This window comes from Passer montanus, unplaced genomic scaffold (assembly GCF_014805655.1).
Source record: "Passer montanus isolate IOZ18808 unplaced genomic scaffold, ASM1480565v1 scaffold11, whole genome shotgun sequence".
NCBI lineage: Eukaryota > Metazoa > Chordata > Aves > Passeriformes > Passeridae > Passer > Passer montanus.
The window spans coordinates 17468434-17493880 of record NW_024357613.1 but is presented as its reverse complement, the minus strand read 5'-3'; the positions used below and the strand labels follow the sequence as shown (position 1 = coordinate 17493880).

Below are 25447 nucleotides of genomic sequence, written 5' to 3'. Positions count from 1 at the left end.
CTTTTCTGAAGAGAAGAAAGTAAACCCAAAGAAAAAAACCTTAAACCAAGAAAAGGAAGTAGAGTTTCCTCTGAAGTAAGTTTTATTAGCCCATATGACATCTCTGTTCCAAATGCAATAACTTTTGCTCTGTGACAACAAAACAATCCAATTTTATTGCTTTCCCAGCACACTAGTTTCCTCATAATCTCTGATATCTGTCCTACTTTCTCCCTAATGTCCAACTCTCAGTTTTTTTCCTCAACTTGTTGCCTCTCTATCATTACTCTTCACTCTACTTTGAACCTTTTTGTCTCTTCATCCCCAAGAAAAGGAAGTAGAGTTTCCTCTGAAGTAAGTTTTATTAGCCCATATGACATCTCTGTTCCAAATGCAATAACTTTTGCTCTGTGACAACAAAACAATCCAATTTTATTGCTTTTCCAGTACACTAGTTTCCTCATAATCTCTGGTATTTGTCCTACTTTCTCCCTAATGTGCATCTCTCAGTTTTTTATCTCAACTTGTTACCTATCTTTACTCTTCACCCTACTTTGAACCTTTTTATCTCTTCACCTATGTCCTCTTGGACATTTGTTCTTCTTGGCCACCTCATCTCCCAAGTCTTCCCTTCTTCCCTGTACTCTTTTGTCTAAAGAACTGAAGTGGTTAAGAGAAAGTTATTAAACACAACAGGGCCAGAAGAGCCTGACCTCCAGTAAACCAGTCGTATTTAAGCTGGGATAAACCACTGGTTTTAGTATAATCACCTAAACCTTACAGAGACAACCAGAATAAAACTAACCTTATAAATATGTAGTCTACTGACCTGATTTCAGTGTAAAGTTAAAATTAATTATAAACTCGAGAGAAATACAAAGCAATTATTAAACTCAGATTCTAGGAAGAGTAGATACTACTGAAATAATATATTCTTGAAAACCTCTCCCTGTGACTGTGGATGAGGGTGGAATTGTCTGATTTGTCTATTATGTCTGTTTTGGATTTAAATAACTGAAGTTGATTTGTTTGGCTGAGATGCTGAGATCATTCTGCTGGCAGTGTTACATAATGTGAATTAAAAAAGCTCAAAGAGTCACAAGAACATGCAAGGATCAAATCAAAACTAAGAGGAACAGTAACTGAGCACAGAATGTTTATCACACATCTTGGTGAAAATGCTCTTTGCAGTTCACAAAAGGGGCACAGTCTTTGAACCCAGCAGAAAGCTGATGTATCTGAAAGTTGTTTTTTGATACAGAATGTGATCAGAGGTACTCCTGCTTTCTGCAAACTCCATGTTTGTGTTTAGTCTTCAGATACATCAAATATGGCTGAATATTGAGCAAATATCAGTGTGCAGGACAGGTGATCCAAGTTTAGGCAACAGCTGATGGACCTCATCAGCTCTGGAAGCTGTTGCTAAGGCAAAGCCACCTTCTACCAAGCAGGGAATAAGAAAGCCCTCTTAGTTGCTGACATGGTTCTCTTTCTTTTGTATAAGGGATCTAGCTGGCCATTAAATTTAACTCCTGACACACACAGAAACCTGCAACTCACAAATGTCTTACCTGATGAAAAAGATTGCTTGCTTCTGTTGAACAGGCATGTGAGCACAAGTCCAGTTCATGGTCCCTGTATTTGTACCACCATGGAGTAGGCATCCCTCTATTTCAGATGATAAAGAGGCAAAATATCCTTAACTATTGCCTTTTCCCCAAATAGCCTTAAGTTGTCACTGCATTATATGCCTTTTATTTGTTTAGGAATTACAAAGCCTCTTTAAATATCTGAGAATATACAGGTAAGTGCAGAAGATCAGAATGGTTCTCCTCATCTAGCAAAGTTCTGATCTCAAATTTTAACCTGTTTTTTGTAACAGTATCTTCATCAGATAACAAAATGTCATTCCTGTTTGATTTTTCAAAGTATATTGTTCTGCACTGCTTTACATCATCTTACTTTGTTGAAACTTCCCTCTTTCCCTGTGTGGCCTGCCAGTAGTATTGCAAATTCAGAACAGTAAACCTCTGATATTAATACTGGGTGTAGTCTGTAAATTTGCTGTCAACAATGTGCTGTTTAGATCAGTTAAAAAATTGCAATATTCTTACACTGGCACAAAATTCCTAGTGCATTTCCCTGCCCCATTTTCCTTTTCCTTATCTTTTGAATCTACCATATTCAGACCCACAGTTGTTTAACCCTTTCTCAGTCTCCCATAGTCTTTGCTTTCCTAAAAATCTACACTTTTCCTTACCAAAACCATTGTTTTCGCCAATTTTTTAAAAATAAATCTGAAATATCCACTCAAATTTGTTGTAGAGCACTGATATTCTCTCTTCCCCTTCCTCAAATCTTCCATCCCAGATTTACTGAGGTTCCTTTGTGCTCGAGCTTGGTAGCACAGATAGCACAGACTTAATCAACTTAGCCTCAGACTCTGCACCTGGAGCAAGAGGTGGGAGAATTAAAAGAAAGGACCATGGACATCTCAGAAGGTAGGATCAACAAAGATGAAATTTAAAAAAAACTCAAACAACAAAAAGCCAAAAAACCTGTGTCATCCTTTTGGTAAGGGAGTAACTGCAAATCAGATGTTGAGCAAACTCACACTATGTTGTGTTTCCTCAGGATACCTTGGTAGCTTTTTTGTCTGAGGAGATCAGGTTGCTGAATATTGTACAAATAAAGTGTGTATTTGTTTTAAACATATGAGAAGTTGCTGTGATGATATCAGTTGGAAGAATCTGCTTTCTGTAATTATAAGGATTATAAGCATATAATTATGCTTTACATAATTATAAAGATATAAGCATTTACATTCATAACAAAAAGTCAGGCTTAAGTATTTCTAATTATGTGAAAAAATATATTAACTTAAGGATAGATGGTGAAACCTAAATATATATATAACATGTATAGGGCATAATCCTATTTGGTGCTTTGTCAAAATCCTACTGGGTGGTAGTAATTGTGCCAAATACTGAAGGTACCATATGATGCTCAACATGAAAAGCTCTGTCCAGCTAAATTAATTTACACCATGGTGCCTTTTTTTTTTCCTGAAATGAAATATTTCACAAATATTAATTTGTGAGTTTTGCTCTTTCACTGAGAATTTATTTTCTTTCACTGAGAGCTTTCTTTTGTTTTCTTAAGAAAAGTTAAAACATGCAGGATCAATCTGGTGGAGATTTAAAATTATTTTGTTTAAGCTTACATTTCCAGGTTTATCTGGATTCTGTTTAGTACTGTTATCTTTATGTGATGTAAAAAAAAGTGTTTGTAACAGATCAAAAATCATTTCACATCTTTGTGCTCAGCCTCAGGAGGATTGTCCCAGACAGTGGTGTTGAGGCAGGGCTGTGTGTGGAGCTGCCCAGGCACAGGAGGAAACATATGCTTGGTGCCACTCTCCTCCCACTGTATCACTCACAAATTAGATGCCTAATTTCACAATCTGATTGCAAGGCTCTGACGGACTTATTCTAGGCTTTGTGTGGACTTGGGGGTGTGGGAGCTCTAAGAAAATTCAGCAGCCAGAACTTCTCAGCATAGGAATTGGTGGGGAACAGAGGAAAATTCTCTCTAAGCAGAGTTCATGTTCATAAATTGTGATTCTCTGTGAGTGGAAAGATGATCAATCCAAGTGAAGGTTTCTGTCAAGCTACATGGCAGAGATCTCTGCAATGAGATGATCCTGCAATATGTCAAAAGCATGCTTTTTTCTTCTCCCAAACATTTTGTTCTTCCAAAGAGGATTTTGGCCATTTATTATAACTGACAGATCCAAATGTGCTGCACATGCTCCTTTATGTTCCTTTGGTAGCTTGTTACATCATCCATAAAAATCTTTGTCTTAGCATGATTGTCACTCTGGTGTATTTTCAGCTCATTCCCACCAGGAGTGTTCCTTAACTGCCAGCCATTCTCTGTTGCCTTCTATCCCTATTTAGAGCCAGTAATAATCCTCCTCTTCCTCACAGCCCCTGAGTTTTTGCATCATGTCTTCATAGTGCTCTGTTAGTCTGAGCTCCAGTGTCTCTTCCTGTGGATCCAGGCAGTGTCTGTAAGTGTTGCTCCTTTCCTGTGTTCATTTTCCTTTCCCCTGAATTGCCTCTGCAGACAGAGGTGTCACCAGAGATCTCCAGGTGACCCCATGCTCCTGGTGGCTGTCAAGGCCAGTATGTTCTTCTCATTAACTCAGCAGTGATAAGCATTGCACAGGTTGGGAACCTCAAATACATGTTTTAGGTAGACAATCTCTCAAACCTAGAGGGGATGCCATCAGCTGTGCACACCTTACTTCAGCACAGGATAGAGACCTAATCTCTGCAATCTCTGGAGATGTGTGCATATATATATGAGTGCATATATATACACAGACAGACACATATATTCTATAAATATAAAACAACTTTGTTCTCACTATATCATATTGGAAGTTTTCCAGCACTCAGCCACTCCACCAGCTTTTGGTAGAAGTAATCTTAAGCTCATGGATAGCTGAGGAAGTAGCTCTGTTCATGGCTATGTTCATACATCACGGGGTCTACTCTGTGAAGAAAATGGGTCAGCATGCTGTGGGCTTTCCACAGTCCCTCCTGTGAGCTCAGAGCCTCTCCACTCAAATGGTCAGGTTATATGTATGGTTTGCTTTAGGGCAGAAACCTGCGTAAGATAGTGAGACAAGAAAGAGGCAGGCCTTCTAGTAGTAAAGTATGTAACACAGCTGAAGAACAATAAGGCTGTTATCAGTGCTTTATTTGTTAGAGTTTCACAGAGTTTTTGATGTTTGAATGTGCCTCTGGAGATCATCGAGTCCAAATACTTGCCTAGAGCAGGTCCAAGTAGATCAGGTTGCCAGGACTGTGTTCTTTTGGGTTTTGAATGTTTCCAAAGATGTAGAATCCATAATGCTATTTTTAATATTTTTTAGTGTATCATTGAGAATAAAAAAATCAAAATTTATTTCATGTGTATCAATTCCCCTATGACCTGCACCACTTGTTTTCCTTTCCATGAGATTTTTATAAATAATTATGTGTATATATATATAAGATGTATTATGTAAAAGAAGAGCATAAAAGGATAAATAATGGTGCTGTAAGGAAAGCTCCCACAGAAATGATGAACATACCCATCCACGATTAAAGACAGTCATGTTCTGAGCATTTCTATATTTTTACTGCAGTTTGTAAATGTAGAAGTGGATAAACAGAGTTGTCTCTGTTTTATGAATAGCAACTAAAACTTTGTCAGTCCTGACTGTAAATCTGTTTTATGCCATTTATCTTATTTTGTCTGATTTCTGTAATGTTAAAAAAAAAAGTGTTCTATGTGTATCTGTAACTATGGGAACCATGCAGCAATTAAGAGGAGTACAGCTTCTGTGGCTCATCAAGGCAGCCAAATGTTCAAATAGATATACAAAACTTTTTAAGTTTTTTTGGAAGAAGGTTAGAAGAATACACAAAAATTATCTGTGAGATAATAATTTCTAGGGTAACTCAAGGGTCTGTGAAAAATGGAGATTGATGTTACAGAAAATGTGACTAGCAATTCATAGCTACTATGTTATCAGAAGAAACCAAAGGAAATTCAGGCCAGAGAAATAAAGTTGTAAAAGAATCTAAGCTATGAGGAAAGAGACCAAAGCTATAGTCTTTTCTTTAGAAGATCACACTGTAACTATGCCAATGCAGTTTTGGTGGTATTTGTTAATACTAATTTCTTTGAGTAGCAGATTTAGAAAAGAACTTTCAGGGGAACAATATTTAAATTACTGTATGTAAATGTGTTGGTGTGAATTTTTAGAAACAACTGCTGCCTTCACCACTAGTGATTTTGTTTTCTTCCTTGAGCTCCAATGATATTCTCAGAGAAGTACATTGCTATAGTGTCTGGAACATGGCAGTGTGCTGTTTTAGAGATGATATTTCATATTGTTACTTTATAGTTGCCCAAGTGTCTGAGTTCCAACACTCAGTTTGCTGCAGGATTATTCTAGTTATGTTTGATTTCTGGGAAAGTTGTTGGCAGCTTTCTGAAAGATTGGCAACAGTAGCTGAAAGATTTTGGCAGAAGTGCATGTGAAGAAAGTCAGGTGTTTTTTCTTGTCTTAAAATGACTAGTAACATTGTTGCTAACAGCAATGGCAATAAAACTAGCATGAAATGCCCTTTTGGTGTTAACTCCTTGAATCACTGCTCCACTGCATCTCTTCCCTCTCCTACAGGCAGTTTTTAGCTGTGGATTTAGGAACCTAGTCCAGGAACATGATTAGGATCAGTGCATGAACTGTGTGCTCAGTTGCCTAAAAGCAGGCATCCGATGCCATTTTTTATGCCTGTGTACATAAGACACGTACATGTGGCTGTCACATGGGACCTGACTCCTGTGGCAGTGGGCTGGGACATGCTGACTTACTGCTGCAGGCACTAGGCTCTCATTAGAAACAGGATTTTATTTAATTTCACTGTTTCTAGGTGAAAGTGAGTTGACTCTCTTTGGCTGGAGACCTAAATGCCTGACATGCCTATAGTCATTTTAGTGCAGACAGAAACAATTTAGGGATCTTACTTCAATCCTTATTTGTACACATAGAATCTCATTTGAAAATGTAACATCTCAATTAACTGAAAGGCAAGCAGAAAAAGAGTAGGAGGTGCAGTCTCTTGTGCAAGTGGAGAATTCTGGTAAAGCAGACTTCTAAACATCCCTCCTGGAAGCTTGTAAATGGCACCATAGGCTTTAAGGCAACAGGTAGTTCTGTGAGCAGCCTCATTTTCTATGAACATGTCTTGTGGTTGAATTGCCATGTCAATTCTGTGATACCAAAAGAGATTGCACCGATGAAATATTTATAGGAATTTTATAGAGCTGCATGTTTTATGTAATTTTTAAGAATATAATGACCTGAAAACTTCCATGCCTCTGCAATTTTTTTATTGCATGTGTCCAATGGGGTAACACATTATTGTAGGGCGTGGGCAGAAAATAGGGAAGAGCCCAATCAGCTGTCTGCAAAATTTTCCTTTTCTTGCCAAACTGGAATAAAAAGATCTAGCTGAAAACCTAAGTCCTGGAGAAAATCTGCTCTGGAAGAAGCAGATTCCATAGGAATGGAAGAACAGAGTACTAAATTAAAATGGCTTTTTTCACTCTCCTGAAATGCCTGAGCCCTGTATGTCTGGTGACCATCAGCATGGGCTGATGTGGTCCTTTACCTGATTGGAGAGGTGGGCAGCAGAGAATTTGCATAGTCCTGTTGAACACTTCAGTCTAGAGGGAGGCTTTAGAAAAATCCTCAAAAAATCCTTTCTAAAAGGCTTTAGAAAGAACCTAGACTCCTCCGTTGCTTCTATACTAATAACTTAAACATAATCTGGGACTATTCCCAAGTTTTAGAATATCAGTGTGAGTAAACTGACACAAGGCTACTTGGCACACTCTTGGTCTTCTGCCTTTAGCATTTTCTTATCAGCTTTTGCTGGGAGGTGGGGAGTTGGAGTGTTCTGTGGTGCACCTCCAGGAGGCAACTTGTTTGAAGTCACCTTGCTTTGAAGTAGAGCAGAGATCCTGGCCAGATACTGATTATTATGTGTCATTTGGCTTCAGTGCTCAAAAATGTGTCTGTGCTAATCTAGTGTGCTAGTATTGGTGTCATTTCAAGATGTAGTTTAATGGGAGATGCTGAGATAGTGCTGTAGGTAAACATACCCTTATTCCCATTTGCCTCTGTTTCTGGTTGCATGATTTCACTACTCATCATTCCCTCCATGAAAAAAATAGATGTGACAGAGAATGAAACCAGTTTAAGAAAATACAGATAAGTTTCTGCAATGTTTTTAAATACAAGTGGCTCCTGGGAGAACCTGACCACCAAGGAACAGTATACAAGTGAGTGTGTGGCACAGGGAACCTTCCTGTGAGCAAGGAAGGGAGAGAACAAACCCAGACAGGAGGAAAGGAGAATAAGAGAGGAGGGAGTTGAGGAGAAGACCTTCCCTTTTGCTGAGCAGGAGCTATTGGATGCACTCAGCTGTCTGTACATTTTGAAAAATACATTTAATGTAAACTTGGACTCATGATCACACATTCATTAGAAAGGCAGAGTTATTTATTTATTAAGATTTTGGACTAATTTGAGTATTCAAGCAGATTTTCAGCTTTATTTATTTGTATTTTAATGGAGTGAAGCGAGCGCGACATTTTAGCTAAGATTTTATTACAGAAATCATTTTGATATAGCAGAAGAGATAAATGCAATGCTGTATAATAACTTCATGGTTTGCTGCATGTTTTTATATTATCTCAGAAACATTAAGTGGTGCATAATTTAACTTAATTTTGTGAATGAAAATTTTGTAGGAGGTAATTGTTATAATTTCTTCTCTTTGACTTTAAAGACATCAGTTGTAGGGTGATGGCAGAGCTCTGCTGAAGTTAATGGTGCCTCAGGCAGTGAAGAGGGTCTGCCTAATTAGATCTGTCAGAAATAACTAGTGTCTTCCAAAAGTGCATAGAAGGAATGTAAATTAAATCAACAACCTGAAAAAATGTTGTGTGTACAAGGTTTATAATTAAAGTAGTGTGAAGGTTCAGTAAGGAATAGATTGTGGCCTGCTCTGTTAGCACACTTGTTACCTAATTTGCTGCACAGGGATGAAGCAGGATGCATGGGAGTCATCCTAACTGTGGGATTTCAATTTCTAAACTCAGGAAGCGTAAAGGAGTGTGCTCCTTATGGACTCTCCTTAGAATCTGGGCTTGGGTGAAGGATTTGGGGAACTTGCTCTGACCTCAGTCTGAGTTTTGCCTGGCATGTGTCACATAAATTTGGTATAGCTTTTGTGCCCCCCACAACATGACTTTAGCCTACCAGTGCATGTTTGGAAGTTTCCAGATTTGAATTTGGAAAAAAGCCTTTTTTCTGCATCTTAAATGCAGGTTTGAAATATGTAATTATGTAGAATTGTTCTTATTTTTGTAACTGAAAATACTTTTTCTGTGTGTATAGTTATATATATTTATTCCTTACTATGGGCTCTTTCAAGTTGGAATTTCATGTTGTGTTAGTACAGGAATACTGTTCCTCCTCATTGTGGATCACATTCAACAGTACCTGTAAGAGTAAGTTTGAGGAATATTTTTTCTGTGAATGAAATACTCTGTATTCCACATGAAGGCAAGCATGGGATCCTTCTAGCATGTTTTCACGCAGCCTGTCAAGTTTCCACATGAATCTGTGTGGGAACTGTTGACCCACATGTGCTGAGTCCTGTGTGTGCCACTGGTCTTTTTTGTTATGCAGCAGTAAAGCTCAGAACCCTTTGCTATGCTGTGAAAATGCACCTTTTTCCAGAGCCATGCACATGAACCCTTTGAATGAAGCACCCCCTTTTACTGGCTCTTTTTAATAGCTTCACATGTGAATTTGCATTGACATGTGCAAGGATGCAATAAACCAGAAACAAACCCAGAAACAAAAACCAGACTCTGGATGTCTTGAATGACTTACTGCAGCACTTCATCAGAGCTCACTGTCCAGAGGAGAGTAAACAGAAACTATTTTTGAAGTGACAGGCCAGAGTAAAATTGTCTTACACTCTTCATTTTACTGATGCATCGCGTGGAGGTCCAGAAGCCACATTAGAGAACTGTAATCCTTCATCAGAGCATTTGTTTGGTTGCCTAACATCTGTGGATTGTTAAGATAAGTTATTACACAGACCTGCTTTAGTTTAGATTAGTTTGGACCACATCCCAGTATATTCAATCAGGATATAATTCCTGCATGCTGCTGAATTGCTTGCTCCACATACTTCTCTAAAAATGTTTTTCAATATACAGTTTTGTCACTGAAACTCTTCTGTCACCTCAATTTTTTGATTTTTTTTCCTCTCAAAGAAGAGCTTTTATTATTTTTCCTTTTGGACTGAATAGATCTCAAGGCGACTGTAGCATTTTTAAATTCCTGAAGAGATTCCTAAACATGAGTGGTAGTATAGCTTCTATGTGAGTATAATACAGATTTCCTATGTGTGTACTCTGTGGTGATTGGTATGTATTGTGTCCAAGATGCCGAGTTTAAAAATAGCTGTAGGAAAATGGGTTTGTATTTACTTGTCTAGTATTTCTTCTTTCAGTATTCTGTATTTTTCCAAGTCTCTTTGTGCATTAGCTATTCTTATTTGTTTGCATCTCGTAATATTTTGCATAAAATTATCTACAGTATCAAGAGTGATTATGCAAATTAACTGTATTTTCTTGAAGTTTATTACATAATTTATACATATTTAAAATTATTGAATACATTAAGTTGTAAAGGAAGTGTGTTACTGGGCTTGCATACATACACATGCAATTTAATTAGGATAATTAACTTTTACTTAAGTATTCCTTATCCTTTAAACAAACTCTAGTTGATGCATTTTTTTATTAACACTTGCTTCAGGTAATGACATTATTTTTAGTGACCTTGGTTTATAGCATAGATTGACATAGATTTTATACACAGACGCATTTGCATGCACACTTTTGCTGTCTAATGAACTAACAGCTGTGGCAGATCCTACAAAAGCATTTTAAAATGTGGCTTTTTTTTCCTTTTAGCCTTGCTGGCTTTTTTGAATACCTGTAATAATAATCTGATAGACTAAAATTCTGTTCTATTTAGAATACATAGTCTAATAAACTGAATTGCTGGTTTTCAAGGTGTACTAGATGAAATAAATTAGACATTTTGGAATTGAGGGGTTTTTTTGTTTTTTAAAGGTCTAGAATTTATCTTTGTCAAAGTTGCTGTTTCTATTATCCTACTGAGTGTTGTTTGTTTTTATCATGATATATGTTTATGCCCCTGTTGGAATAACTGTAGCTTTTGATTAAGGTTGGGTCTTTTTTAATTGAAGTATTAATAGATACTTTATTATCCTTCTTAAAAGGAAGAAATATAACAGTCAGCTCTTGATAAAGGTACAGTCCTGACAGGTTGGATGTCTTCTCTGTGTGGTTTGGTCAAACAGTGCAGGAATGAACTTGGAAGTTCTGATGTAGTTTTCAGACCTACAAAGATAGTCTATTCTAGAGTGTTTTAAATAAATGTTAATTATTTTGAATATGTGAAATGCCTGAAGTTTTTATTGTGCCTTGTAAGCCATGCACTACCTCCACAGGCCAGAGAGTAAAAGAGCTCAGTAACAGAACTTTGTCCTGTTTTTTCCATTAAGTGGGTTTTTCTTCTGCTTTTTAATTTTAAGCAGTGTACAATTTTGTGACTGTTTCATCATTCCTGTGTTTACACAAAATAATTCAAGCATATTTTTCCTTCCAACTTTTGTCATTCTTTTTTGCTTCCTTGCAATTTTACCCATTCCTGTATACTTTCCATATTAAATTAAAATATTTTCTTTACTATTTTCCTTAATAATAATCAGCTTTGTTTCCTCTCATCTCTATTTTTATTTCTGACAAAAAAATCCTCTCTCTTCTACATCCTTCATACATTTTGCCTATTTTTTCTCCTTTCTGAAAACTGCTTTTCTCTTTGTCTAAAATTTTTCTTAAATTTTCACATACTTTAGTCTTGATTAACTATTTATTTTTCTCTGGAGAGTTGCTCCAGTACATAAGACTGTCTCTACAGTATACAGGCTGGAAGCATAGTCTTTCTTTGATGTGTGTGCTCCTGTGTATGTGTGTGTAAGGAATTAAACCCCCCACTTTTTAAAAAAAATCCTAGGCACACAACTTAATTGTAATTTACCAAGGCACATGTTTGTTAATTTATTATTTGCAGCTATCATTCAAAGAGATAATGATGATAATTTGCAAGTAGTACAACATATGGTACTTTTGCATTCTTTTCATTGATGTATTTAGTTTTCTGTTAGTAGATTTCTTAAGGTTTTACTTTACACCTCTAAGTAATTGCAGTAGGCATAGCTAAAATCATTCATGGAAATGAATTTATTTGCAGGATAATGTTATTTAATGTGAGAGAATTAATTCACAAGAAAATACCCTGTCAATTTTCTGTGACCACTGAAGTTGGGAGTTAGCTGGGCAGGACACTGCTGCCTGAGGTACAAGTCCTGTTTACTGTCTGGTGGGCTGGTCTGTCCTGACAGCGATCCACACCAGTGGAAAAATCCCAACTCACTCCCCGCTGCATCAACCCTCCCAACAAGCACTGCTCATGGTGTCTGTTCAGAGGAGAACTAGGGCTGGGCTGAGGGAGGATTGCCACAGGTAGGACTGATGTATGTTGAGAACACATTTTGGAGAAGCTCGCATAGCATGTGCCTGTAGGATGCTTGGCTCTGGCCAGTGAGCAGCATGTTCTGGGTCCTGTCATGAGCACCAGCCTCACTAGCTCAGAGAGCCAGAGGTCGTACCTGCTCGGCGGTAGTGAGCATGCATTCCGGGCTCTGGGAGGCAGCTGCACTGACTCTTCTTGTTGTCTTCAACTAGGTTATGTGGGTATGCAATTTATGTCGAAAGCAACAAGAAATCCTAACGAAATCTGGAGCGTGGTTTTTCGGAAGCGGACCGCAGCCGTCGCCCAGCCAGGACGGGACGCTGAGCGATACGGCGACGGGCGCGAGCTCGGATGCACCCAGAGAAAAGAAAGCAAGACTTCAAGAGCGATCGAGGTCACAGACTCCCCTAAGTACAGCAGCTGCCTCATCACAGGAAATCTCTTCCAGTGTGCAGCCTGACCGTAGGAAAGGAGCAGAAGTGTCACAGCCAGCTATGGGCCCGGACCAAAAGCAAGCTTCAAGGTCTAGAAGTGAACCTCCAAAAGAGAGGTAATGCTTTCTGTCTAGATACAGCCTACAATGCTAAATGCTAGTTCAGCTGGGCCTTCTGTATGTTTACCACTGTGCAAAAACAAAGAGTAAGTTGATTTACTCACCAGGGAAGGATAAATTTTTGTTAGCAAATACATTGTGTATTTTGGTCTGTGCAACAAAAATGAGGAAAAAAAAGTATTTTGTGGGTATTCCTATATACTTCAATGCATTTTAATGTACATTTTGAATATAGAATTATTAGTTAATTATTTAAAAGTAGGTTACTTTTAAATTTTAAATTTGACTGGTATTTTAAAGTTATTAAGCAAAGAGCAAGCCTTTAGCATTCTTGAGTTTTTAAAGCAGCACTCTCCTGAAAAATCCACACCTAAACAATCAGAAAACACCCTGTGGAATTCTTTCAAATAACCTTATTTTTTATCTTGTCATTAATAATATTTCCAGTTTTATTTTTAGAAATAATACAGTTCAAAGACCTCATTTATGTGTGTGAAGTTAACATTCATGTAGAACAGCAATAGTACCATCTTGAATGCAGAGCAAGTTGTTTGCAAGAATAAAGCAACCAGAAGAAAACTATTTTAAATGAGTTAAAGAGGTAATTCCTGAGCTGCATTCTGTGCGATGAATGGGTTGAGCAGTAGCAAATCAGGAGAGGCTAATGCAATGAAATACTTGCTGTTCCTTTGGCTGCTGCCTGGCAGATGGCAGAGCAGTTGAGGAGGGAGCCTGTGACAGCAAAACAGGAGTCTGCCATAGAAGATTCTCCAGATTCTGGCCAGAATGGTTGATGATTTTTTTTTCCCCTAGCTATTGGATCTGAAAATGGGTGATGAGCAGTGGCTAGTAACTTACTGTGTGGGTGAGATCTGTCTGGGTTTAACTATATCAAATTCAGGTTAGTGTTACAGATATGTATTGTCTAAGTGATGCTCTCCCATAATTCTGTTGACTTTTGTCCCTCAACACAGGGAGGCCCCCGGAGCAGCTGTAGCTTCTAGGGCAGGAAAACACTTTAGATTTCTGCTTTGCTGTCCAAAATTGAGATGTTCATATCAGTTATACAAAATTAGTGTTCTTTACTTGTCACTGAGAGTTTCAAATGACTTCCAAGCATTCAGATTAAAGACTATCTATAGTAAGCTCAGGTCCCATTAATTACCAAAAACTCTGGAGGAACAGGAGATGGGGATAAAAAAAAAAAGAAGGGAGCTTAATGTGGATGATGTCCAACTTTGTTCTTTGTGAGGGTCTTTGATATGTAATCCAAAGATGTGTCAGTTGTGGAAGGGAAGATTCAGTGCCACAGAACATAGTCCTAGTGACTTTGTCCTGGTGTGCATTCTTCTCAAATACACTGTATGGCTGTGTTCCTCCTTCTTCAAAATCAATGGATTTGTATGTGAACTGCTAAATGAAAGGGCAGTTGGAATGATGAGAGAAATAAAAATATCCAGCATAAGGGAATGTTACGATTATTTGGCTTGCTTATTGGCTTGCAGAATATGAAAGAGAAAAAAAAAATCATGCAACTTCATTATTTATTGTTTTGTACTTATGTCTGCATAGAGAAATAAACTTCTCATCCTCTTTTATTACTGGAGAAAGGAATACCATTAATTTATCTCAAGCAATCAATTTGCTTTCCATTGCATGCTTCTGAAACTTTTAAAGTTTCAAAGATAAATCAAACTAGTTTAAATATTATTTCTGGATATATTATCTTTTGCATTTTTTTATATCTACATTACTTCTTTATGTGATATCATTGTGGTAGATACTCCATTTGGTGGTATTTATATCCATGCTGTCAGGGCACTTAAAGTGAATTGTGTGGTTAGTCTGTAACTCTCATGACTACTGCCAGAAAAATGGAGAACATACCTCAGTACGCTGTCATAATGCTGCAGTTACTACAAAGACAGCTCTGGGTCTTCTTCCTTATGTGGGTAAATTATGCATGTCAATATTCTGTTTTGATTTTACTCATTAATTGGACCATTCGTAATTTATGTTTTTGTGAATTTGGAAGTGTTTGCTATTGGAAAATAAAATTAAGATAGAAGGATTAATAAATTTAATTTGTAGTAATTTCAGTATTTTCTGTTTTGCCATAGCTTACCCTGGTTTTGAATTTGTTTTCCATAACTGTATGCAAGTATTTCTATTTTCCATTCAATTTTTCATATTACTGTACTCCTTTTCATTGTAGGAAGAAGGCAGTATTGGTTTCTGACCAGAATGGCAAAGGCGTAAAGAGTGAGCGTAAGCGTGTGCCAAAATCCTCACTTCAAAAAGAAGGACCAACAGATGACAGGGAACGTAAAGAGCGGCATGAAGGTAGAAGGCTGGAGAAAGGCAAGTCACAGGATTACCCAGACTTGCCAGAGAAACTTGAGGAAGGCAAAGTGCCTGATGATGACAAACAAAGGAAGGAAGATGAATATCATACCCGTTACAAGAGTGACCCCAATCTGGCAAGATACCCTGTAAAACCACACCCTGAGGAGCAGCAGATGCGCATGCACGCCAAAGTTTCTAAAGCACGACACGAGAGAAGACACAGTGATGTAGCTTTGCCACACACAGAAATGGAGGAAGCGGAGGTACCTGAGAATAAATTAGGAAAACGCTCACAATTACAGGGAACTCAGGACAGAAAATCTCTTGTGGAAACTCAGAGGTCGTACTCTATAGACAGAACAGGTGATGTAAGAATTTCTGTTTCTAAACAATTAACTAATCATAGCCCACCAACTCCCAGGCATAGTCCAGTTCCTATAGAACACGTAGAATACAAGAACCACGATTCCTTTATAAAACAGAGCCGCCTTGATCCTAGCTCTGCTATTCTCATGCGAAAAGCAAAGCGGGAGAAAATGGAGACCATGCTAAGGAATGATTCCCTTAGCTCTGACCAGTCGGAATCAGTGCGGCCATCCCCTCCAAAGCCTCATAGAGCAAAAAGAGGCGGAAAGAAAAGGCAGATGTCAGTTAGTAGCTCAGAGGAAGAAGGGGCATCAACACCAGAATATACTAGCTGTGAAGATGTGGAGATAGAAAGTGAAAGTGTCAGTGAAAAAGGTAAGGACTTTTCTGTATATTCTGCACATGGCCATGATTTGGGGAAAAAAAAATCTGTATTTTTCTCTCTCTTTTCCTCTTTTTAATCATACACTTTTTCCCCTTGCCTTTCTTTTTTTTGCCAACTGAGAAGTGTCTTATACCTGATTACATGTGGTTTACAATGTTTCCTTTTACAGTCTTAGATGAGGTGGTTACAGGTAGCATCAGCTGATGAGTTTCCTTTTCATTCTCTTCTCTCTTTCACCTGGAAGTGACAGAATTCAAGGGTTCTAGTCTACTCTCTTGATTATATCTGTACTCCTTTGGTCATTACTTCATTCTTTTGTCTGCACGTAGAACAGTTTTTTGTGGATGGATTGAAGTTAAAAGTGATTTCTGTAACAATCAGAGGAGACCATTATAAAGCATCATAAGATATGAAAATTTTTACTACATTTAATAAAATATCAAACAATCTGCCAGAGTTCATTGTTACTAAGGACAAGTAGATATGGGGCAAAGGGAGTGTTATGTAGAAAAGAAATGAGAATTGACAAAGTTGTTGTCTAGATGAATTTTCTCTTGAGCTAAGTATGTTTAAAGCCTGTTATTTTGGTTTGTCTTCATCTGTTGATGGTAACACTCAGCAGCAAGGAGTAAGTTGGAGTACACTGTGTGCTTTTAAACAAAGCCTTTCTTCTGGCTGAAGAAGTTAATCAAATTTAGGAACTGTAAGCAGATAAAATAAGCATTGTCATAAAAGACTGTGGCAGAATTTAGCAACAGTCTTATAATCCTGCTTTGTCTCTAGGTGACAGTACAGTGAGCTGAAAGATTTCTGTGTCTTTGGCTTTTAGCTCCTTAGTTTAACTATCTGTGTCTGTACCTTGGAAGTTTCTTACTGAAAATGCCAAAGGCTTATCTGCATTGCCTTTTAGTTTCTGGCAGTTTCCTGATGTGTCTGTGATTCATATATGCTAACCTGTCTGTCTGTCTTTATCTGTTGTGGTCTCCTAGCATCACCTAAAGCTCCAGGAGTACATAGCAAAGATAGCAGATTTGTCTCCTATCCCATCTGAAGAGCTGCTTGTTTTAACTTTCTAAGCATGAGCTTTTCCATTCAAAATATGGAAACTTGTTTTTCTGCTCATTTTTAAGGAGGAATCATATTCTGAAAGGTGGTGATCATATTCTAAGGAGATGATCATATTCTGAAACTTTATTCTATATTCCATTCAAACATTAAAAAAAATCTCACTTATTTGACTGAATTTTGTCAAATACTGGAATGTATCACACAGAGATTTGTACATTTTAGTTTCTGGCAGTTTCCTGATGTGTCTGTGATTCATATATGCTAACCTGTCTGTCTGTCTTTATCTGTTGTGGTCTCCTAGCATCACCTAAAGCTCCAGGAGTACATAGCAAAGATAGCAGATTTGTCTCCTATCCCATCTGAAGAGCTGCTTGTTTTAACTTTCTAAGCATGAGCTTTTCCATTCAAAATATGGAAACTTGTTTTTCTGCTCATTTTTAAGGAGGAATCATATTCTGAAATGTGGTGATCATATTCTAAGGAGATGATCATATTCTGAAACTTTATTCCAGATTCCATTCAAACATTAAAAAAAACTCACTTATTTGACTGAATTTTGTCTAATACTTGAATGTATCACACAGAGATTTGTACCGTCTCCATTCTTGGACATGCTCAAAACCCAAATATCCCTGAGGAATCTGCTCTGCTGGCAGAACTTTTGAGGAAGGGTGTTTGAACTGGAGACTTACAGAGGTCCCTTCCAGTCTCAACTATTCTGTCTTTCTAAGACAACAGATCTCTTTCCCTTATTTTGTGGCAATGTTTTAAGTTGACATTTGGATTTGTGTAATTTTCTCTGACTCCATCTGTTGGTAGTAGAAATCAGGAATGTAGTGTTTCTTTTCATCTTTGTCTTTTCTTTCATTATGGTTATCATTTTGAGGTTGCTTATGAAGTAGACAGAATTTCCCATAATCAGTGTAGGTTATTCTTATAAACTGAAAGGTTGTTATGTAAGTCAAGTCCAGGCTGAAAGTTACTATACTGATATAATTACATTGATGTAGTTGGTGTTGTAATAATCTTTCATAAGTAAAATCTTTCAGTAGCAGCTTCAGGCTCATGACACTGATCTCAGCTTTTGACCAATTTCCCACTGTACTGTTAAAACATTAAGGCTTGGATTTTTTTTTTCCTTTAGTGTTATGAAATTCAGAGAATTTTGAATGTTGCTAAAGGCTTATGTTCTCAATGAGTGGATCAAGTTCTTGTTTACCTCCTAGACACATGTTTAGGGTCCCCCTTTACAGAGTGGAGACCTTGGTTAGTACCATATCAGAGTGCTACCTCACTGTAATTAGATAAAGATTATTGATAGGAGTATGTTAGGGACCTGTCTGACCACTGATCTCCACATATGTGATCTACATTGTTGAGCATTCCTTGGGACTTTGTATCTAATTGTCAATATAAATATGTGCATATGTGTGTGTATGTGTGTAATGGAGGGGTAGTCAATGCATTAATTACAGAGGTATATTCATTAATTTAATAGCTGTGATAGTTAGCCATTGATATTTTTGCCTGATTTTTGATATGACTTTTCTTTTCTATAAGGATTGTAAATAGAAAGCCTTAGAAGATGGGAAATAAAGATAAAAAGATAAAAAAGATAGGAAATATTAATGGAAATGAGAAAGCAGAAACATTTTTTGATAGTAAAGTATCCAATTATTTTTACAGTTACCTTTTCATCAGTACTTGAAATACTCCAGAGTATTTCATAAAATAGATGGAAAGGCAGGAGATTTTATTATCTAAGAAAATATTTTAGAAATTTCCCAGTATTCTAAAAAAATATGCTACAGTGAAAGGATTTAAAGATGCATATATGTATATATAAATAATTTTAAAATGCTGCTATTATAACCCTGGTCATAATCCCATTCTTGCAATTTAACAGCATTGCTACAAACCAAATTTCACCAGAATTTCTTTAGTTCTTTGCTTCTAACTTGGGAGACATACTGCACAGGTTCAAAGTTATAGTGCTTTACTTTATAAGCCCAGGAGGGTCTGGAATCCATCCTCTCTTATCTAAATGTTAGCTCAGTCAGAAGCCTGGTGCCAAAGTAATACAGATGAAGCTAGAAACTTTGAATGGCCCTATAAAAAAACCCCAAGTGAATGCCAATATGGATAGATCTGCAACTAAGTAATAAAGATGTACTATTTTCAGTTCTATGTTGAACAAATAAAGTAGAAGTTTCTGTGAGAAACAGCTTACGGGGATGTTTAAAGGCAAATGATGCCCCAGAGAAAGATACAGTACAGGTACAGTGGATAATACTGTATTGAAAATCAATAGCCAAATATGTCATATAGAACAGATACTGTGCAAGTGTTATTTTTTAACATTTGCAGTTCCTAGAAATCTCCCAGATTAGTATTGCATTACCCTATCTTCTGAGCCCAAAAAGCCTTCAAAAAAGCAACCTAATCTAGCTAGTACATCCCCTGCTATTTACTATAATAATTTAATATGCATTAATTCAAAATTATCCAAAAAATTATACACAAGCATTGGGAGATTTTGTTCAAAAAAATAAATGTCTTTTGAAATCCGCTGGGATTTTACTTCTTTGGTGGAGTATCCAAAGATTTGTGTCAAATTGTTTCCATGTTGGAGTAAATCTAGAGACAGAACTCTTTGCAGTGTCCAAAAAGAAAAATTGATTAGTGTAATCTCAAATTCTTATCAAATTATCTACACCCTTTACAGGACACTACAGAATGCTGATAATAATTTTGATTCTATAGTAGAGGCTGTAGAACTCCTTTTTCTGAAATCTCTAATAGTTGAACAATAGGTGGACTGTGTTTCCAGTGAAGTCCTGGCAAGGAGAAAGGGATCCTTGTAGAAGGCATAAATTGCATTCATACTTTCTTCAAAGGCAAGCTAGAATAACATAAACCAGACTGTTAAAAATTAAATCCAGACCTCACTTTAAAAGTAACAGTTTCTGTCTACTGCGATCCAGTGAAGAATGCAAATTGTATTTGGCATAAGTTTGAGAAAATGTATTTTCTTCGAAGTTGAAAAATAAGAATTTGTGTAAAAATAGTAGATTTATGTCCAGATGAAAGTGTATAAGTTATTATATCTGTTGATGGATGCAAGAGATAGTTCAGAATTTGTCATGCAACCTTTAAACCTGGAAGATAAGATTTTGTTGGAAATTGGAGCAATGTGGAAGAGGTACTGCTCCAGTACTTTTATGTGAATAAATATGCTAATGATTTTACATTTTGCATACTTATTGTTCATATTTGCCTACATGTGTATTTTGTTCACACACTTTAGGCTTGAAATTATGATTAATACTCACAAATTTGTAGTAAAATGTTGAAAACCTAAGTAAAACTCACTCTGTATACTTGTTAATGGATTTATTTGGGAGTGAGAACATGATAGAATTGGTGCCTTCTTTGACAAACAAACCCCTGAAATGGCTTTCTGTTTCCTTTCAGTGAAGACATTGTTGCCTTTCTCACAGTAATATGAGGAACAGGGTGACCCAATTTAATTTAATTTCATTCTTAAGACATTAATTTCTGGTTAGAAAATGGGATCTTGGTGTTTTCTTAGCTTATTCCCAGGTGTGAGACAGGGGGTGGTGAGCAGGAGGAGAGGACACTGAGGTGAGGAGCAGAAAGGGATGCTGTGGTTTGCTGACAAATGTCAGTGCTGGCTCAGCTCCAGGAGGAAAGGATCTGGCAGCTTCCTCCATCCTTTTCTGGTGTTTTGAGAGGGTCCCTTTGGGTACTTGTGCTTGGGGTGCTCCCAGGGGAAGGAGAGAATAAATTATATCTTTGCCCCAAGGATTTGTTCCAAGCTCAATAGGCATTGCTGACACAGAAGGTAGCTTGGGGGCTAAGAGAGAAACCACACCTGCATTAGGGCCTATAAAGGAACCAAAAGAAACTCAGGAAAGGGCTGTAGAGAAAAGGAGGCTGGGTTGAAATGTTGTTAAACCTTTAGACTGAGGTATTTTCAGTCTGGAGTGTAGGCAAGTCAAATTGTACTGTAACATCTGCTAGCATGTTTTAACATCTGTTTCTTTGGAGAAAGAAACTTTGGGCATAGAGTTTGAAAACTGGAGCAGAATTTGTTTAAAAGTGCAGCTGAGATTTAACCAAGTGTAAAATAAAATGCCCTTCCTAGGAAGACTGCTGGTTTTTAAAAATTAGTTCAAATTTATCTTCTAGTCCTTGTGCAGTAATTTAGACCTACATCTGATTCAGATTTTAATGGAAATATAATTAAAAATGGCTCTAGTTTCAGAGTTTTGTTCATTGCTAACATTATTCAGTGCTATCAGTACACAGTGCTTTTGAGCACCTGAAATTATTTACAGTGCTTGTGGAGCTGTAAATAAGTCCTTGTTGAATTAGAGTGGGGCAGTAAAAAATTTGGTTTGTGTATATGAAATTACTTAGAGTACTTGCATATACAAGTGAGGTGAGCTGAACATGAGTGGGGGGGAAAAGTTAAATTGTTTCCAAGATATCCTGCATTTCAGAGAAATATGTAACCATATAAATGAGGATGTCATGGAAGATATGTGGCTGAATTTTCCTTTAAAATCCTAATACAGCCCTTTTTCAGGTTTACCTTAAGAAGGTTATGAGTTGCATGCTGGAGGAAGTTCAGAGAAAAGAGCAAAGTGTCACCTAGGTCTATAAAACATGATAAATAAGGAAAGGTGGGATGGATTGTGGTTGAATAGTTTAGGAAAGAAGTGGGGGTGAAAAAACAAAACAGAAAGAAGTAGCTAGAGGGAGAGAGGTTGAGTGAGTGCTCTCTTCTCCTGGAAGGCTGAGTTACTGCTGGGAAGGTTTAATCTTGTTGCCAGAAACTATGTTAACCCTGAGGGCAGATAAGCAAAGTTAAGAAAAACTGTAATAATAATCGCTTACTCTACTGAAATGGAGGATTACTGAGAATGAAAATAATTTTGTTCAGAGCCTGCACTGAGATTCCTCTATGTTAGAAATGCTGCTGCTGTTCCTGTGGCAGGATCTGAGCTAAGCTGGGAACATCTGGAGCTAAATTCACAGTACCCCTATCTGTACCTTGTTCTTTTTTTGTCAGCTTGTGAGCCATTTCCAGTAAAAAATTCCATAATAATAAGATTTTGGAAAAGGAAAAAAGAAATGCACTTTTAGACTTATCAAGATGATGTCACAAACCATGAAGTCTAGATTTATTTCCTATCTTTCACAGCTGGCAAGATCTTATGTTTCATTACCATTAATATGCCCTGTCTTGTGGGTTGCTTGATTTTTCACAAGTTCATGATTTTACTAGTTGTTTGTTCTTTGTCGCTTACTTTTCTTCTGCACATCTAATTCATGAAAAACCTACAAATTTGTCCTGATAGTAATTTTTCCAGTAGTAAGATGATTATTTTCATTACAAGAGGGCAGATACTGAAGCATGGTTGGATTGGAGTCTTATGTTCAAAAACACTTAATGTTTGACATCAGGGTACCTTTAGTTTCAGGAGCTATGAGAGTGTTTGAACATGTAGAGAAACCCAGGCGCTCTATAGGTTTCTCCATGAAAGATCAATTCTCAAGAACATTCAGCAGTCAGTTTTTTCCATACAGAAGCCATGGCAGGTCGCAGGCATGAGAATGTGAGCGTGAGCTCTGGGTCATGGAGCACTTTTTTAAGGGTCTAAGAGGGAGAATGGAAAAGCTTTTGAAAAGCTTGCCCTAATTTTAGCTGCTGAGCAGTACTTTTCAAAGTTAAAAGTTAAAACTCAGTAACTTCGTGTTATAGCAGGGGGCTGATTCCTTCCTACACCTCTGCCATTCAGTATTTTTTATATGCATGTTTTTTTTGTATACCATAAAAGTTATGTGAGCTCAGTGTTTACTGTTACTCTTTTGACCTGAGAACATAGAGAAAAAGATGAAATGTGAAAGATGAATCAAACTGAGTTTGGTAAAGGTGCATAACTGGATGGTCTGTACAGTTTATTGAAGGATGAGCTGTGGTCTTGGAACCAAAATTGAAACCTTTGCATTTTTCCACCTGTATCTGTCCCACTTTGGGTGCAAAATGAAAGCCTGTGAAAGAAAAAGGTAAATGAATAATTGGCTGGTAGAATAATATGTTCACTCTTATTGATTTTAATTTTAATGAGTTAACTAAGAACAAATAAGCATCTGATTCTGTTGTTTCCTGAAGATGTTCATTCTGTGTCTTTTTCGTAGTGTATTCATTCTGATCACCCTATTGAATCCAAACATAGGGTTATACTGTGAGGTACTGAGTATTATTGATTAGTATTTTGTGCTAGTATTCTTCTGATACTTTTCCATATATTTTTTAGTGTAAAATACACTACAGTAATAACACAATTACTGTAATGCACAGGAACCATTCCAGTTTATTTCTTTAAGCATTGCCTTGAGTAGATAGACTGGTCTATATGAGTTTTCTAAAATCAGTATACTGATACACAGCTCTAGGAAAAACTTGATTGTATCAGAAAGAAGGTTAATAATTTTGAGATGCCTGTGTTTTCTTTGAATAAATATACATAGTTTCATCCTGTACTGTCCATTTTGGATGTCCCTCTGAAAACTGTTTTCCCATATTTGCTCATGTTTTTTGTATTCTTCTGATAGTTTCTTTGTTCCTTCTTTCTCCTGTACAACATGTGACCTTAAAAATCAGTTCAGGGGGTTTCAAAATCAGGGACTCCTGATCTACACTTTGTAATCTCTTAAGCTGATTCTTATCTCCATTTCTCCCGTGATGCCAAGCACAACATGTGCTGTGGTTTCAAATATGCCCATCCCACTGGTGGTATTTACTGACAAGCAAAAGAAAGGGCCATTCTTTGACTGTTTTGGCCAAGTAATGAATTGCGTTCTGGAGCTCCTCAAGAGAGGAGTGTTTGGAAGCTGCCTGTTAGGGTTTATTCTTGGCCTGTGTCCTGCCTAGTAGTAAACAGAGAGTGCTAGCTGGGCCAGGGCACAGCTGCTCCAGGGATTACTCTAAAGGCACAGTATGAATGACAACCCATTTGGCACTGGCTAACACAGTGGTACAACTTGTAGTTACTTGTTCCTTATTTATTTGTCTGCTGGTTTATTGTCTTGCATTTAAATGGTAAGTTCAGTGATTTTCTTTTTATGATTGCACATTGTCTAATTTTGCGAGATGTCAGTATGTGATTGAGACTCCAACTTGCCTTGATGACAGTAAATTAGAATGCTTTATTTTAGTGCAGGGATGTGTTATTGCTAAGTACCTTTTTGGTCCATTTATCAGCAACCAGCAGAATTTCAGGTTACTTTCTAATGTCCTCTGCCATGCTTGCATTCTCTCATAGATAGCTGCAGGTTGCCTCCATGAGCCTAGATGCCTGTTTTCACTGCATACTAATTTGCTCCTAATCAGCTAAATTACCCTTTTATTTGCCTGTTTGACTTTCTTATCAGGTATCAAAGTGATTCATGTATGTATAGTATGTATATTTCTATGCTTATAAATATGAAACTCTTTCATTCTTTCAGACCTTACAGCCTTTTTCCTTCTTTGGGTTGGTGTCTTTTACATTTGTTTTTGATTATTTTGGTTTTGTGGGCCATTTAAAAATGTGGTTGTGGGGTTTTGTTTTGACTTTATTAATTTGTTTGTTTTACTGATGGAGCCACCTCTAAAAGATACAAGAGTGTGATATTTGTGTGCATTGGACCTTTCTGCTCATTTCATTTTCTACACCCCCCCACCCTGAAATTTTTAAGACCTTAAGATAATTATTCTGACAACTTATCATGTTTGTTTTCTGGTCCAAAAAAAAAGACTCTTCTAAGGTTTTGGTTCAAAGTGTGACAGTTTTCTTTCACCATTCAGCTTGAAGATACGCAAGGAGGGGGAAGAGTTTTGCACTTCAATTTTCAGTTTGATAGGTGTTTTTGTCTCTCCTGAGTAAGTTTGCTGTGAGAATAGAAAGCCTGCTAGCACGACATGTGCAAAGTGCAACATGCAACAGTGATTATTGGTTGCTAAAGCACAGTAGACAGCCAGGACCTGGTCCAACATGCTGTTAGTCAGTTCACCATTCCCTCTGTAGATACCCAACTGCTGTAGATGTTGAGAGTTGAATTTGTTACTTTTTTAGGTATTTCAGCACTTTAAACTCTGCATTTTTACATGTCTAATGTCTTAAAAATACCTCTCTCTTATGCATGAGCTCCTCAGCGTATACCCTTGACTGACGCTAAAATTGTATTTAAAGAGCTTTCAAATTGTTAAGAAACTTCAACCTTTTTTTTGTAGGAGAGTGGATGTCTTGGAAATACTGTGACGCTGTGCAGTAAATGCATGCTCACATCAGTATTGTTTTAGACCCTCAAAATTAAATATTTTATTACACATTCTTTTAAGCCATGAGGGAACTACTAATAAAACATTATATTTACAATAATTTCTTCCTGAATTTTCTTCTTTTCTCTC

General features: G+C 37.1%; 1 protein-coding gene across 16 annotated transcripts in view; it reads left to right on the top strand.

Annotated features, from left to right (window-relative positions):
* The window catches only part of RIMS1 (regulating synaptic membrane exocytosis 1), a 308204-nt gene that overhangs the window by 131507 nt on the left and 151250 nt on the right, over positions 1–25447 (top strand). For 12 of the 16 annotated variants that reach the window (XM_039729070.1, XM_039729060.1, XM_039729086.1 and 9 more), the window contains exons 4-6: positions 9064–9117; positions 12460–12797; positions 15016–15887. In XM_039729070.1, the coding sequence (XP_039585004.1) occupies positions 9064–9117; positions 12460–12797; positions 15016–15887 (1264 nt within the window). The remainder of the gene's footprint in view (positions 1–9063; positions 9118–12459; positions 12798–15015; positions 15888–25447) is intronic. The other 4 variants (XM_039729130.1, XM_039728976.1, XM_039729033.1 and 1 more) reach the window with 3 other exon arrangements.